This window comes from Rana temporaria, chromosome 10, assembly GCF_905171775.1.
Source record: "Rana temporaria chromosome 10, aRanTem1.1, whole genome shotgun sequence".
Taxonomy (NCBI): domain Eukaryota; kingdom Metazoa; phylum Chordata; class Amphibia; order Anura; family Ranidae; genus Rana; species Rana temporaria.
The window spans coordinates 119,202,605-119,220,196 of record NC_053498.1 but is presented as its reverse complement, the minus strand read 5'-3'; the positions used below and the strand labels follow the sequence as shown (position 1 = coordinate 119,220,196).

The 17,592-nt window shown below is 45.2% G+C and overlaps 1 protein-coding gene across 1 annotated transcript; it reads left to right on the top strand.

The window, feature by feature from the left end:
- The first annotated feature begins 867 nt into the window (after positions 1-867).
- On the top strand, positions 868-16,618 carry LOC120915518 (C-type natriuretic peptide 1). Its single transcript, XM_040326089.1, has 3 exons — positions 868-1,087; positions 3,568-3,871; positions 16,036-16,618. Exons 1-2 carry the CDS (start codon positions 995-997, stop codon positions 3,862-3,864), a joined length of 390 nt encoding a protein of 129 aa, XP_040182023.1. The 5' UTR covers positions 868-994; the 3' UTR covers positions 3,865-3,871; positions 16,036-16,618.
- Positions 16,619-17,592: the final 974 nt, after the last annotated feature.

Genomic DNA, 17,592 nt, shown 5'->3' with positions numbered 1-17,592 from the left:
GAGAGAAGGGGGAAGGCAGATAAAGAAAGAGAGGAAGGAAGAGAGAATGATAATAGAAAGGGAAAGACAGATAAAGAAAGAAAGAGAGGAAGGAAGAGAGACTGATAAGAGAAAGGGGAAGACAGGTAAAGAAAGAGAGGAAGGAAGAGAGAATAATAAAAGAAAGGGAAAGAAAGATAAAGGAAGAGAGGAAGCAAGAGAGAATGATAAGAGAAAGGGGAAGACAGATAAAGAAAGAGAAGGAAGAGATAATTATAAAAGAAAGGGAAAGACAGATACAGAAAGAGAAGGAAGAGAGAATGATAAAAGAAAGGGAAAGACAGATAAAGAAAGAGAGGAAGGAAAAGAGAACGATAAAATAAAGAGAAAGACGGATAAAGAAAGAGAGGAAGGAAGAGAGAATGATACGAGAAAGGGAAAGACAGATAAAGAGAGGAGGGAGGAGAGAATGAGAAGAAGAGAAAGGGAAAGACCAAGGGAAGAAAGAGAGAAGGAAAGAAAGACAAAGAAAGAGATAATTTCTGTAAATAATATACTGTAAATACATATGTGGTCTGCATCTGCAGAACTACGATTATTTTTTTCTTTTGCAGGAATTCTTTATTACATAATTTGGAAGAATTGCCTCATATATCCTATTGATTTTTCAAGGTTTTTTTATGTAAAGGGGAAAAAAAACCTCTTGCTTAATATGTGAAACACATATCCCCCCCCCCCTATAGACAATGATATCCCCCCCTATAGACAATGATATCCCCCCTATAGACAATGTTTGGACAAAAGTTCTTTACTCACCAGATCAACACCATAAATATATATGAGTGCCATTTCTTCACAGGCCAGGATATGATTGTTTTATAAGATGGGCAGAATGAGATAAGCAGCCAATCCATACGTGTGGGTGGGCTGGCATCCCTGCTGGGGCACCAGATATATAACAGCCAGGGATAAGTCAGAGGAAGGCACACACCAAGCATCAGGAAAAAGCAAGGAGATGTCGTACAAGCGTGGCACCTGCTTGGGGTTCATTATGCTCCTCATGGTCTCTCACCACCACACCAAGGGGAAACCACTGTCCAGCCTGCAGGTAGGTGGCACTCTGGGCAACACAGCATCATGGGATCATTAATTATATTCACTGCATTGTATGCTTCTGTCTACATATTTCATCATTATTATGGCTGTTATTTGTGTTTCCTATTGTTTGTTTCTTCTTTTATTGCATAAATAAATATATACAATAAAATGATTTATAAAAAATGATTAGGGGAAAAAAACTAGTAATCTCACCATTGAGGCACTAAGACTCCCAGCAAGTTTTTTATTTTTATTTTTTCCTTTTTTTTTTATAGTACAGCAAACATTGGTAACCCCTTGTGCAGTCAGAGTTTATCTTTTACTGTTGCCACCACAGTACCATGACATCTGGATGCTATGGGATACTGCGCTTGGCATGTCACCCGTATTCCCTGTATTGCCTTAAATTGTTTTAGTTGGTCATGCCATGGCAATAGATATCGAAGGATCAGGCAGGTAAGTATTTCAGAAAAGGCTAATATAGGGAAAGTGTGCTACATCCAAAAACTTCCATCTGTTATCCCTGCAATTTAGGTCTGATGCTGAAACAAGGATTCTGATTGTTTGCTATAGGCAACAAGCATCCAGACCGTTTCTAACTATCATCACTGCAGTCCGGGAATTATCAGTTTGCACCTTTTCATACATCAGTCCCTATGTATCTCACAGCATCCTACTAAAATAGAATAAAAATAATCATTATTAAATCATGCCAATAACGTTTAATTGTTTCCTACTATCCTATCAATAAAGTAATAATCATCCAAGCTTTTTTTTTCTCTTTTTATGTAAAGTAAAATCTAAATGCAGTAACACCCAACAAATAATCAGAATAAATGTTTCATGTATTGATTGCTACAAGGTGATGACCGATGAAATTGGTTTAATTTTGCCATCACTGGCTTGGTTTTAACCACTTAACCCCGGACCATATTGCTGCCCAAAGACCAGAGCACTTTTTGCGATTCGGCACTGCGTCGCTTTAACTGACAATTGCGCGGTCGTGCGACGTGGCTCCCAAACAAAATTGGTGTCCTTTTTTCCCCACAAATAGAGCTTTCTTTTGGTGGTATTTGATCACCTCTGCGGTTTTTAGTTTTTGCGCTTTAAACAAAAATAGAGCGAAAATTTTGAAAAAAATTTATATTTTTTACTTTTTGCTGTAATAAATATCCCCCAAAAATATATAAAAAAACTTTTTTTTTCCTCAGTTTAGGACGATACGTATTCTTCTACATATTTTTGTAAAAAAATATTGCAATAAGCGTTTATTGATTGGTTTGCGCAAAAGTTATAGCGTTTACAAAATAGGGGGTAGTTTTATGGCATTTTTATTAATATATTTTTTTTACTAGTAATGGCGGCGATCAGCGAATTTTTTGTTCGGTACTGTGACATTATGGCGGACACTTCGGACACTTTTGACACATTTTTGGGACCATTGGCATTTTTATAGCGATCAGTGCTATAAAAATGCATTGGATTACTATAAAAATGCCACTGGCAGTGAAGGGGTTAACACTAGGGGGCGGGGAAGGGGTTAAGTATGTTCCCTGGGTGTATTCTTACTGTGGGGGGGGGGGGGTGGCCTCACTAGGTGAAACACTGATCTTCTGTTCATACATTGTATGAACAGAGCATCAGCATTTCCACCCCTGACAGGACCGGGAGCTGTGTGTTTACACACACATCTCCCGGTCCCCGCTCTGTAACGAGCAATCGCGGGTGCCCGGCGGCGATCACGCCCGCCGGGCACCCACACGGGAGTCACGGACGAGCGGGGGACCCTAGTGGCCGCTAAAAGAGCCAACGTAGAGCTACGGGCTCTCGCCCAGGAGAGCCGACTTGCCGCCGTAGAATGACGGCGGCTGGTCGGCAAGTAGTTAAAGTGGATGTAAAGTGATGTCACAATGTAGAGAATAAGATTTCCTATCATCTGTGCCCACTCTTGCCACACATAGTTAATCCAGCTCTAAGCAATCCACTTTTCTTGTTGTTAACAGACTTCCAGATAAAAACCGGTCTAAATAAAAAGTCCTTTCCGCCCCCTTGCTTCGAGTGACAGGGTTTTTACATATCTCGTGCACTAGCTTGGACACATGGACATTCCTGGATATTTATCATAATATGGGGGGTGATCCACAGTTCATTGTGAGAGGTAATGTATGTCACTCGAAGCAAGGGGACGGAAAGGACTTTTTATTTAGACAGGTTTTTATCTGGAAGTCTGTTAATTTTCACTGAACAATAAAAGAGGATTGCTCAGAGCTGGATTAACTCTGTGTGGCAAGACTGGGCACAGATGATAGGAAATCTTATTCTCTACATTGTGACATCCCCCCCAAAAAATTGGGGGTTTACATCCACTTTAACCCGGATTATGTGCTCAAGAGCAGGTTGATTTGTATCTTATATTAAACCCTTCTGATTGCAATGTCTACAATTGTGCTGATGTCCAGCTCTGAGATGACCAAACCACCTTCTTCCTAGAGCTTGACCAGGTTGCTAGAGGACAACTTTGAGCGTTCCTATGGTTCCGATGAGGCAGATCAGCAGCTGGCACCGACCGATTCTCTGGACCAGCTGGACCCAGAACTTCAGTGGAACAAAAACCGGTTGGAGCAAGGCGACGGTCCCCATGTTAATGAGATGACGCTCCAGCAGCTGCTAAACGACCCCGTCGGCACGTCACGAAGATACAGGCAAAGAAGCAAAAAGGGCTATTCTAGAGGATGTTTCGGGGTGAAGCTGGACAGAATCGGAGCATTCAGTGGGCTGGGCTGCTGAGTTATAGGTAAGATGTAGGGGCAATTGGGCATGACAAGTTTGCTTCACTAATGTCTTGGCCCATCTGTGGTGGGCTGATGATTTTTTAAGGGTTACATTTGTTTGGTGTAGAATACAGTACCATGGGCTCAGACAGCAGAAATGGAAAGGGGAGCAGATGTAAAGCATAGAACACACCTGGACAAGACTAGCAAGGAATGTTGGGTGCACTGGCCCCCTGAGCTTAGGAACAGGTGTATACTTTGTAGGTAAGTTGTCTAGGGTAAATTAAATAAGATTTAATAAAGAGCTAGTCAAACCACTTCCATATTATTGTCAGACAGAGATGCTAATATATCACCTAGTGCCACCAATATAGGTCACATAGGCGTGCGCACAGGGTGTGCCAGGTGTGCCCAGGCACACCCTAATCACCCTGTGCTGCACAGATTCCCCCTGCTGCTTGGCTGCAGAGAAAGGGACTTGGGAATATCTGTGCTCAGTCCCTTTCTATGTCTAAAGTGATATATCAGGGGTCTGTTTAGGCCCCTGATATCTCACCAAAGCCCCCCAATTGTAAAAGAAATTAATAAAAAATTATTGTAAAAAAATATTGTAAAAAATAATAAAATAAAAAATGTTTTAAAAAGTAATTATAAAATTAAATAAAAATAAACTGCTGACAGCAGTCCCTGCCCACTGACACCATCAACTGTTCTACTGACATTGCCCTACTGCCCTATATGTATACGCATGTGTGTTTGAGCTTTGGGGTGCACACCCTAATGTAATAGGCTGAGCACATCTATGATAGGTCATTATAAACCTTAGCAGGATTCACACTTGTGCGTTACAGTAATGCATGCGTTGCCACAATGTGCAGTAACATACCAAACATGTTTTGCATTAGTGCAGTGACAATCATTTTAAATTACACCCCAATGTACCAAGGCAATGAACCTTCATTGATGCATGGTAGTGCATTTCTGAGCATTGCATTAACAAAATGCGATTTTAGGCAATTTAGCATGTGGTGGCAGCCCATTCATTTTAAATGTTACCCCAGTGCACTAAAGCAGGGATATCCAAACTGCAGCCCTGGGGCCGGATTTGGCCCTTTGCTTGCCTTTATCTGGCCCTTTAGGCATTATTCCTGCCTCTGACACCAACCGTGAGGCATAATTCCTGTTTCTGACAGCTACAATGGGACACTATTCCTTCCACTGACACCAACAATGGGGCATGATTACTTCCACTGACAACAAAAATGGGGCACTATTCCTCCCACTGACACCCACAATGGGGCACTATTCCTTCCACTGACACCAACGATGGGGCATGATTCCTTCCACTGACAACAAAAATGGGGCACTATTCCTTCCACTGACACCAACTATTTCTCCCCCTAATACCATAGATGGGGCATTGTTTACTCCCACTGGGCACAGTCTGGCCCCCCTAAAGCCTGAAGGACAGTAAAGTGCCCCTTTCTTTTTTTTATATCAGAAAAAGTGCCCCTTTCTTAAAGGGGTGTTCCAGTCATTTTTTATGTTTTTTAAAAGTCAGCAGCTACAAAAAGTGTAGCTGCTGGCTTTTAATAAACATACACTCACCTGCTCCACGGCTCCAGCGACGCGCCGGCCAGGGCTCTGCTCCTCTCCCCCCCTCTCCGGCCGGCGTCTTCATTCCAAGTGTGGGCACCCGGCCATGACAGCTTTCGGCTTCACGGCCGGGCACCCACTGCGCATTCGCGAGCGTCACTGCGCATGCACGAGCGGCGCTGCGCCATCCAATTGGACAGGCGATCGCCTGGGACCTGTCACGTGTCCCAGGCGATCGCCTACAGGGAGGGGCTGCAGAAAGGCGATTAAGCTATTCGCCTTAGCAGCCCCTCTGCGGAAGAAGGAAGTGGGACAGGAAGTCCCACTCCTCCTGAAGCCCCCACTCCCCCCCCCCCAAAAAAAAAATTACATGCCAAATGTGGCATGTAAGGGGGCGAGGACTGGATTAAGCGGAAGTTCCACTTTTGGGTGTAACTCCGCTTTAAGGAAAAGGGTCTCAAACTGACGGCCCTCCAGCTGTTTAAAACTACAAGTCCCATGAGGCATTGCAAGGCTGACAGTTAAAAGCATGACTCCCACAGGCAGAGGCATGATGGGACTAGTAGTTTAGCAACAGCTGGAGGGCCGCCAGTTTGAGACCCCATCTTTGGAAGATTTGGAGACCCCTGTACTAATACAATGAACCTGTTTTGTAGCATAGCCCAATGCATGATAGTGCATCTCTGTCTTTTGCATTTACAAAAAAAGTGTTCATGTGCAATTTTTGGGCATGTTAGGGTGTATTGGCATTTTGAATTGCCTTAGTGCCATGCATGTTGATGCTCCACATAACACACCACAGATAAGTAAATGGCCCTTAAACAAATGTCTAGCTACTGTAAAAGTTTTTTTTGGTGTAGGAAACTTTTAGAACCCCTGTCAACCCAAAGTAGTTGGAAAAGATTCAACCTCTCCCAGCAGGACCCCTTGAATAAGTCAAAAAGTTGAAGAAAAATACTGTGGGCTAGATTCTCCAATAATCTGCGGCGGCCTCGCGTAAGCTATTTACACTACGCCGCCGCAACTTACTGGAGCAAGTGCCGTATTCCTCAAGCACTTGCTCCGTAGTTTGCGGAGGCGTAGTGTAAAAGGCCCGGCGTATCCCCGCGTATTTCAAAGGGGGCGGCTTATATTTAAATTAAGCGCGCCCCGTTTCGATCGAACTGCGCATGCGCCGGGCTAAAAATAGCCCAGTGCGCATTGCTCCAGTTCTCGGCGGAAAACGTCAATGACGCCGACGTGTGCGTCATTGACGTAAAGTCGTATTCAAGAACAACTTAGGAAAACGACGTACTCGACGGGAAAAGACGACGCGGACCCGACGCCATACGTGGGACTGGCGTAAGGTTACCCCTCATATAGCAGGGGTAACCTTACGCTTACGCAAATGACGTAAGCGACGGTTACGCGACGCGATTTTGTTCGGGAATCGGCGTATCAGGCTCATTTGCATAAACAAATGAGACCTGAACGTAAACGCCACCTAGCGGCCGGCGGCGAATTACATTTAAGATCCGAGGGCCATATTCTCAGTAGAGTTACGACGGAGTATCTCAGGAAACTCCGTCGTATCTCTCTTTTTTGACCCGCGTATCTATGCGAGTGATTCCTAGAATCATTTTCGCATAGATACGCTGTAGATCCGACAGGTGTAAGTCACTTACACTGTCGGATGTTAAATGTAATTCGCCACCGGCCGCTAGGTGGTGTTTACGTTCAGGTCTCATTTGTTTATGCAAATGAGCCTGATACGCCGATTCCCGAACGAAATCATGTCGCGTAACCGTCGCTTACGTCGTTTGCATAAGCGTAAGGTTACCCCTGCTATATGAGGGGTAACCTTCCGCCAGTCCCACGTATGCCATGTTAAGTATGGCGTCGGGTCCGCGTCGTCTTTTCCCGTCGGGTACGTCGTTTTCCTAAGTCGTTCTTGAATACGACTTTACGTCAATGACGCACACGTCGGCGTCACTGACGTTTTCCGCCGAGAACTGGAGCATGCGCACTGGGCTATTTTTAGCCCGGCACATGCGCAGTTCGATCGAAACGGGGGCGCGCTTAATTTAAATATAAGCCGCCCCCTTTAAAATACGCGGGATACGCCGGGCCTTTTACACTACGCCTCCGCAAACTACGGAGCAAGTGCTTGAGGAATACGGCACTTGCTCCAGTAAGTTGCGGCGGCGGAGTGTAAATAGCTTACGCGAGGCCGCCACAGATTATTGGAGAATCTGGCCCCGACAGTGTAAGTGACTTACACATGTCGGATCTTCAGCGTATCTATGCGAAAATGATTCTAGGAATCACTCGCATAGATACGCGGGTCAAAAAAGAGAGATACGACGTAGTTTCCTGAGATACTCCATCGTAACTCTACTGAGAATATGGCCCTGTATTTATTGGCGTATAACACTCACTTTTTTACCCTGAAAATAGAGGGTAACCTGCGCCTGTGTGTTATATGCAGGGGGCTGTGGAATGTTTTTTTCCTGAAACTTCCCTCTTAAAGTTAGGGTGCGTGTTATGCGCCTGTGCGTGTTATACACCGATAAATACGGTAATAGTAAAGTGCATGTAAATCCAATTTTGTTTTTGTTTTATATAGGATGTCAAAGGGTTAGATCATCTATCAGATTTGTATTACTGTCTGTGTCCCTGGGGAGATTCACCCTCTCTGGTGACCACTGCCTCTGCCACACAAAGTGACAGGAAATCCAAAAATATTGAGTTGTCATCAGAACAGGCGAAGAAAGGAAATCTTCCAAAGGGCAAGCCTGTTTCCGGTGACAACTATTCCTTCACTTTGGAGAGATCTCCTTTTATTTCCTGCTGTGTCACTGGGACAGGAAGTAAAGGGAATATCCCCGTAGGAGATTCAGAAAAAAATAACCTTCCAGGGATTCAAAACTAGGGGAAAGTTATGGCTTTACATCCACTTTTATAGGAAATTATGAGAGGAGAAAAGCATCAGCAAAGCCTTGGTCATTAACAAATTGAAATTAATTTATTGAAGAGATACATTAGCAAAGTCGAATGACAGACAGGACGATAATTGCTACAAGACCGCTCCATCGATATTTCATCACCGAAGAAGAATTAATGAATAAGCCAAGAAGTGCGTGTTTCTTTCTCAGCGCAGGATGATTGACAGCTCAGATAAGCTGGATAATTACAGCCGCTGTCCTTGGTGCTGAAACCACACTGAGCCGCCTATATGACCATGCTGAGCTGGAATACAAGGCGCTCCATAATGGGATTGCTTCCTCTCCCAGTACAGAACCTGTTTGTAATATAAGAATGAATCTACAGATGATTCAGTTTATATTTCCCAGGTGTATAGATGCCTGAGGACTGAAGAGTCCATCGTATTCTAGGCTTGTCGATGAATGGGGTCAGGGGACGGTGTCAGCAGCTGTAGACTAAAATAAATCTTTATTAGCGGGAGTATGGTGTAGTTAGTATAATATTCTCCCTGCTCATGTCATAAATTAAAACCCCCACTTTGTTTTTTTGTTTTTTTGCTGCATTTTCTAAACTCATATCATTGTAAAGTATAAATCCCAAATGATACATGCATGGTATAGGCTCATTGAACAAAGCAAACAGCAATGGACACTGGGGTAGATTCAGGTAGCAATTACGCCTGCGTATCCATAGATGCGCAGCGTAATTGCTAAGTAGCGCCGGCGTATCGACTTTCTGTATTCAGAAAGCTCGATACGCCGACTGCAGCCTAAGATATGACTGGCATAAGGCTCTTATGCCGTCGTATCGTAGGTTGCATTCTTACGCAGGCCGCTAGGTGGCGTTCCCGTAGTGGTCAGCGTAGAGTATGCAAATTGCATACTCACGCCGATTCACAACCGTACGCGCGCCTGGCGTTCAAATTTTACGTCGTTTGCGTTCGTCGGTTTCTGCGTAAGGCTGCTCCTGCTATTAGCAGGCGCAGCCAATGCTAAGTATACCCGTCGTTCGATTTTTGAAAATTACGTTGTTTGCGTAAGTGAATCGTGAATGGCGCTGGACGCCATTTACGTTCACGTTGAAGCAAATGACGTCCTTGCGACGTCATTTACCGCAATGCACGTCGGGAAAGTTTCCCGACGGAGCATGCGCACTACGTTCGGCGCGGGGACGCGCCTAATTTAAATGATCCACGCCCCCTACGGGATCATTTAAATTACGCGCGCTTACGCCGGCCACTTTTACGGAATGCCCCCGCAAATTACGGAGCTACTGCTTCGTGAATGAAGCGTAGCGCACGTAATTTACGGAGGCGTAGCGTAAAAACGGTACGCTGCGCCTCCGTAGTAGTGCGCGCCCCTACCTGAATCTACCCCACTGATTTCTGCTCTCACACTGCAGTGGTCTGTGCTGGCAGAGCTGAGAAACAGCCACACCCCTCATCACAAGCATCATCATTTGTTTTGCAGAAAAGGGGAGGGGGCGTGTCTGTCCAGTTCAGTAACATTACTGAGCGCACTGGCTCACCAAACACATTACAATCTGACCATGCAATCTTGGCACAATCGGGTGTAACTTCAGTCCACTTCTAAGGTAGCGCCACCCCCCCTCTGGTGCCACCATTATGGCGGATGAGCAGATGGGCTCTGCCTGGACTTCAGGTCCCCATTGGCCAGGGCCGATCCGCCCTATAGACTCAGTATGCAAGGCGTTTAGAGCCCCGCAAAGCTGCGAAGGGCCCCCCAAATTACTAGAGGCCCCGCCTGGTGATAAGTCATTTTTGCCCCCTCACCCCGCTTCTCAGCTCGCTGGCTGCATGGGAGAAGAGGTAAGAAGTCAGCACCCCCCGCTTCTCAATTTAATGTAAGATGTCATTTCCGACAGCAGAACACCCCCTCCCCCCGCTTCTCAACTTTCTTTAATGTGACATGTCACTGTCATCAGCGCCCCCCGCTTCTCATTTTTAATGTGCCATGTCATTTTGCTTAGGGCCCCAGGGAGGTCAGGATAGGCACTGCCGCTGGCCTATGGCAGACAATTTTTCACGCATGCACAAAGATAGCGAAGTCTTGGGACTTACCTGGTAGCTGTTTTTAGATGTATGGGAAAACATACATGTGCGCAGATGGTCGAAAGAATACGCATGCGCAGGTGGTAAAAAAAACAAGTGTAGGTACAGCTGTGCTGCAGGGCATGCGCAGAGGGTGGGTGGGGGGGGGGGGGGGCATAGTTATTGCCAAGGCAAGAAATGTGAAGGTGCTGTTTGGTTAAAAAAAGAAAAATAATGTTCAGTTTGAAGAGAGGGAGGGGGGAGGAGGCATGACATGGCCTTTAAGGTGAAGGTCCACTTCAAATGCACCAAAGCTATGTAATATGAGCACCTATGTGATCTGGATCCAATCAATCTCCTGCACTGCATGTTGGTAGATCTAAAGGAAATTGTACAATCAGATTGTAACATGCTTAGTGAGCTTAGCTCTGTTGCCTATTAGACAGCACAGTAATATTTAGGCACACTGCTCAGCTGCTGTAACAACGGTCTTACCTCTTTTTTTGCTACAACAGTTGAACGGCATTTCTAAATATGACTGTGCTGTCTAATATGCACCAGCGTTAGACTAAGTGTACTCCAGCGGTGGCCTGTCCATATGGGGTGTAGGGGGGCCGCCCCCCTAATCCATGCGCACGGCCCCTAATTTACATGCAGGGAGCTGGATGCATGGATTCCAATTATATATATATTTTTTGGAAGCACGTGATTAGACCAGAAGGCTCTAATTGGCTTCAAAAAAGGGTGGGCTCGGGGCAAAGAGCACTGTGCCCTGAGCCCACCCAGTTGTGTGACAATGCTTCTTCCTGCTTCTCCTCCTGGCCAATCCCGACTCAGAAAGCGGGTCCTGAGACCCGATTGGTTGAGAGGAGAAGCGATCCTATTAGCCGCCAAGGAGGGAGGAGACGCAGGGAAAGCCACGCCGCAGAGAAAAGAGAAGACGATGAGGCCTGCCGCCCGGAGGAAGCCTGCAACCTAGAAGGGGTAAGCATGGGGCCTGATCGACTGACCGGTGGGGGGAAGATGCAGCAGACAGATTGCCAGCCCTCCAAAAAAATATACCATGAGCCACCACTGGTGTACTCGATAACGTCACTGAACTGGTCAGACACACCCCTCCTCTCTGTCATGAGGTGTGTAGCTGTTCCTCAGCTCTGCCAGCACAGATCACTGTGAGTGCAGGAAGCAGCCTTTCCACAGGGAATAAAAGGTATTTTAAGGTTTAACTACGTTTTTTTAGTTTTTTTTTATTTGGATATGTAATAGTAATGAGCAATTCGAATCCCTATGAGGGCTATATTGTAGTCTGTGCCAACATTAGAAAGATTCACTCACTTAAATTGTCCTGATCGCCAGTGTCAACAGGATAAATAAGGGGAAAATACTAAATTTTGAGTTGTCACCAGAATAGAAATAGAGGGTAAATCTTCCAATGGGAACACTTGTTCCTGTTTTCATCACAATAGAAAGCTATCCTTACTTCCTGTTGAGACTTTAGGACAGGATGTAAAGGGAAATTTCCCTAATGAGACACAGATGGCAAAAAAAAAAAAAAAAAAATGACAGCACTTTTAACCCTCCCCAAATTGATAAAAAAAAGTCAATAAAAAAAAAGGTCATATGCTTCTGGGATTGCCCAATTGGACCTCTGATTCATGCTTCAGACGAGATCACATCACCAATTACTTAGACACTGAGACAAGTTTCTATTACTGAAGGGAACTTGGAGCAGAATAAAAATAATTAGGGTTTATTTACAAATTATACGAATAATAGAATTATAATTTTAATTATAAAGGTATGCTTTCGGTAAGCACAAGTTTCCTTTTATTGTGCTCCCCATGCCCCATGCTCACATAAAGGGCTTTGCATTTCTGCCCCTGTGTATGGCCTTCTTTTCTTTTCTATTGCATCAGAGATGAACAGGTCCGAATTAGGATAATAACACTTTGTAGAGGGATGGTGGAACCCCTCATAATGAGCAGAGCAGGTGTGCAGGAGCTAAACAGGTCTAAGTGCCTGTTCAAACGAGAACGTGGTGCGGGAAACCTACGTTGCATGTGCATATCCCCAGAGCTTTTTTTCTCAGAAAATAGGTGCAGGAACTCAACCACGACCCGTTCAGATTTAAAAAACAGTAGAAGGGTCTTAAAGGGGCATTAAATACCAGGATTGCATTACATACAGAGTGTAGAGTTCAGGGGGTTACACACAGAATGCAGAGTTGTCACTTGTAAACACAGAAACCAGACTTCTGTGTTTACAAGTGATTGTGGTGAGCACGCACCAAAGGTTCTGAGCCAGAGGAGATGGAACTGAGTTCCCCCCAAGTTCCCCCTGAAAAAAAGCCCTGCATATCCCACACTGGGTTCCAAATGCACTGGATTTTCAATCTGCTGCAGGGTCAATGGATTCCTAAAGACAACCTGAACACAGATCATAGACGCAGTGCATTTGACTGCATTGGATTCCAATACACCATAGTATTATATCATCCAGTTGCAGTGCGCATGCCCTACTTTTTGGTGCAATTTGGGCCTATTCAAATGAATGTTCTGAAAATCACATTGCACTGAATTGCACAGAAACCAGTTCATGTGTGATTCCAGCCCTAAATCAGGGCAATAAAACACTCCTCCCCAATGGTGTAATGCCGCGTACACACGATTGGTCAAACAGATGAGAACGGTCTGATGGACCGTTTTCATCGGACCAAACCGATCGTTTGTGGGCGCCGTCGGTTATTTATCCATAGGTTAAAAAAAAGCAATCTTGTTTTAAATTTAACCGATGAATACCTAACCGATAGAACAAAATTGATCGTTTGTAGGCACGTCCATCGGTAAAAAATCCACGCATGCTCAGAATCAAGTCGACGCATGCTTGGAAGCATTGAACTTCGTTTTTTTCAACACGTAGTTGTGTTTTACGTCACCGCGTTCTAATACAATCGTTTTTTTAAACCGATGGTGTGTAGGCGTGACGGATCATCAGTCAGCTTCATCGGTTAACCGATGAAAACGGTCCATCGGTCCGTTCTCATCGGATGGACCGATCGTGTGTACGCGGCAGAACAGGTGGAACTATATATCACTCAAAGGCAATAGTTTAGCTGGAAGTGGAGTTTGGTGAGATAAGTCATCCCTGTTTTTTTGTATTGCTTGATAATCACTCTAATTGGATATCCATGCCATAGAGCCAGGACTTCTTGCCAACCATCATGGAGCTGTTTCTGTGACTCGGTGGTATTCCAGCTCCTCTTAAAAAAAAAAACAATCCAGAAGGGATGGGAATGGTGGGAATGGTGGGAACCTCTTGAAATGGTCACAGCAGGTATGCAGATTTTAGAATTCAGCACAGGGATGGTGGAGAATCCTCATAATGAGTATAGCAAGAATGAGCATAGCAAGTGTCCATACCTGAGAAATCAGTACATTAAGGTGACCAGATTTTTAAATGAAATCCGAGGACATATTTATTCTTTACTAGTAATGGCGGCAATCAGCGGCTCTCTGCCCGTCGCTGCGCCGCCCGCCTCACAGCCTTTTTCAAGTCTTACTCTTCGGCAGAGCTTTTTTTCTCAGAAAATAGTTGCAGGAACTCAACCACGACCCCGTTCAGATTTCACAAACAGTAGAAGGGTCTTAAAGGGTCATTAAATACCAGGATTGCATTACATACAGAGTGCAGAGTTCAGGGGGGTTACACACAGAGTGCAGAGCTGTGACTCGTACACAGAGAAACCAGACTTCTGTGTTTACAAGTGATTGTGGTGAGCAGACACCAAAGGGTCTGAGTCAGAGGTGGTGGAACTGAGTTCCCCCAAGTTCCCCCTGAAAAAAAGCCCTGCTCTTCGGGCCCCGTCTACTACTGGATGGGGAGCGAAGGATGATGACTCCGCCAGGGAAGGCAAGGAGATAGGCAGATGGCTGGCCGGGACTTGAGCCAAGGCAGAAGAACATGCGAGCGAAGCTGAATGGGCATGCGCCCGAAAATGAAGAAATATTCCCTTCGCTCCGACCAGCACATGAGCATCAGAAAGGGGCACAGATAATGGGAAAAAAACACCCCCTATGCTAGTGGGCACGGCAGAGGGGGTGTATAATTCAAATTTTTTTATTTTAATTCTGCACTGACTGTCTTTGAAATTTCCCCTGCCCCCTATTAAATCCAACCCGGGGATAAAACCAGGGACAGACTTGGTCGGGGGACAGTGTGCTCAATCAGGGGACTGTCCCCTGAAACTGGGGATGTCTGGTCACCCTACAGTACATGCATGTCAAACAAGAAGTTTGGGACCTTGAGTGAGGCAATCGACAGACAGCTATGAATTATAAAAATACAACATATTTATTGACTTGGAATTCATATAGCATTCACCAGAAAATATAAAACCATTTCATACATATACATACATCACAATAAAGGCTTTTTATATATATATATACACACACAAAATAGAATTAAATAAAGCCAATTCCCATATATACATGGAATTGATATAGCAACGCATTCCAGTTACCAATTCTAAATTGAAACTCCATATGAATTACCGTATTTATCGGAGTATTGCGCGCTCCGGCGTATAGCACGCACCCCTAAAGTGGACCCGCATTCCTGTGGAAAAAAGATTTTTGTACTTACAGTTTTGGTGTCTTGCGCGGCGTCCATCGGCGGCCTCGTCGGGTCAGACGTCCGTCTGCGGCTTCGGGTGTCCTCTTCGTCGGGTCCGGCGTCCTTCTGCAGCGTCCTCCCCGCTCGTTTCCCGCTTTCCCACGCCGAGTTTGAATACTGCGCCGGCATATACTGAGCGCAGTACACTCGTGTCTAGTCAGGCAAGCTCGGCTACTCTCGCGCTCACGTCCTGTATGTCCAGGACGTGAGCGCGAGAGGAGCCGAGCCTGCCCGACTATACACGAATGTACTGCACTCGGTATATGCCGGCGCAGTACACTCGTGTATAGTCGGGCAGGTTCGGCTCCTCTCGCGCTCACGTCCTGTACGTCCAGGACGTGAGCGCGAGAGGAGCTGAGACTGCCCGACTATACACGAGTGTACTGCGCTCGGTATATGCCGGTGCAGTATTCAAACTCGGCGCAGAAAAGCGGGTATCGGCGTATATCGCGCACCCACGATTTTGCCCTGATTTTCAGGGCAAAAAAGTGTGCGGTATACGCCGATAAATACGGTATACAATTTAGTCAGAAAGTTTATAAAGTTCCTGGTGGCCTTTGTGTTACTATACTGCATACTGGTGAACTGTAACTCCCTGTGAGTAATTAGCACCCAATAAATGTTTGGTTAAATTTCCTCATATATCAATATATATGAGTTTTATTAGAGCTAATTTGTGTTCTGTATAAAAAATATTTTTTTTTTTCAGACATTACAGATGCATCAGGCCCTCATAGTCATAATGGCCATAGCAGGTGTACAGACCAGGGAACTGGAGAGACAGAAGAGACTGTCAGGGGCTTTCACTCTCCAGTAAACAATGAATTATGACATCTCTGTGGACTATCCCTTTAAAGTTTTTCCTTAACATGGTCATTAATAACATCTGTGATCTGTTTACAGGGTCAGCGTCACTCATCGATGGGACTGGATATCATTCAGCTCCAGAACACATCAACATTCTTCAACTTTGACACCCACATAATGTGTTTCAACCACCAACTCGGCCATCAATATTTCAGTCATCCTATTTTGTAAGATCAGATGACAGACCTTTACTTTGGAACTTTATGGGCCTCGTTTACTAGGGTGTTACGCTCTGCACATAGTAATGCAGCCAGGGGCACCTTACTGTGATGTACTAGAAGTGAATGTGATTTATATATGTGTGCGTAAGAAATGCACGCCGACGCCTGGCTGGGACTGGGAACACGCAACACCCCCATCCCTATCCAAGCAAGCACGGCCACCGCCATTGCAGCCTATTCCTGAGCGCACAGCAGATGGCGGGCAGATTCAGAGGACTGAACAATTACTTCTGCAGCGTCCTCATGCAATATTGATGTTGATCATTTTTTCTAGTTGTCTCAGTTTGCTTCAGCTCGGAAATGTGTCTGTTTAAATATTAAAGTCCATTTAATGTTTACCCAGTTCTGCTTAAATATACAAAGTATTAATAAATAAAACAATAAACGAATATCCATCATTTTTGTTTCAGTAATTTCAATATTTGTAATCACAAATAAACTGGCAACTCCAAGGTCTTGTTTAGACCTGCAAATAGGTAAGCAGGGCCATCTTTAAGGCAGGGCAAAAGGGGAAGCTGCCCTGGGCCCTGTCATTGTTGTGGGGCCCAAATCAGCTGCCTCTTACTTGCCAACTATCCCAGTTTAAATTCCCTTGTCCCTTGACGTTTTAGTCCTTTGCTGTGTCCCGATATGTCAGTGTGAAGTGCTGCTACTAATGCTGCCCAGCTCTGCCCTATTGTTGTGTACAGATGACTCACCTGCAGACCATGGCCCAGATTCACGTCCAGCGGCGTATCTCTGTGGCGGCGTAACGTATCCAATTTACGTTACGCCGCCGCATTTTAGACGGGCAAGTGCTGTATTCTCAAAGCACTTGCTCCGTAAGTTGCAGCGGCGTAGCGTAAATCGGCCGGCATAAGCCCGCCTAATTCAAATTTGGATCAGGGGGGCGTGTTTTATGTAAAACTACTGTGACCCGACGTGATTGACATTTTTGTCATGCGCCGTCCGTGGAATTTCCCAGTGTGCATTGCTCCAAAGTACACCGCAAGGACGTCATTGGTTTCGACCTGAACGTAAATGACGTCCAGCCCCATTCACAGACGACTTACGCAAACAACGTAACTTTTTCAAATTTCGACGTGGGAACGACGGCCATACTTAACATTGACTGCGCCTCATATAGCAGGGGCAACTTTACGCCGGAAAAAGCCTAACGTAAACGTCGTAACTTTACTGCGTCGGCCGTGCGTACGTTCGAGAATTCGTGTATCTAGCTAATTTGCATACTCGACGTGGAATTCGGCAGAAGCACCACCTAGCGGTCAAAAAAAATGCAGTTAAGATCCGACGGCATAAGAGACTTACGCCTTTCGGATCTAATAGATATCTATGCGTAACTGATTCTAAGAATCAGTCGCATAGATACGAC

Coding starts and splice junctions, on each gene's coding strand:
- LOC120915518 (XM_040326089.1), top strand. CDS start 995: ATGTCGTACAAGCGTGGCACCTGCTTGGGGTTCATTATGCTCCTCATG. Junction 1,088..3,567: donor AACCACTGTCCAGCCTGCAG/GTAGGTGGCACT, acceptor CCTTCTTCCTAG/AGCTTGACCAGGTTGCTAGA.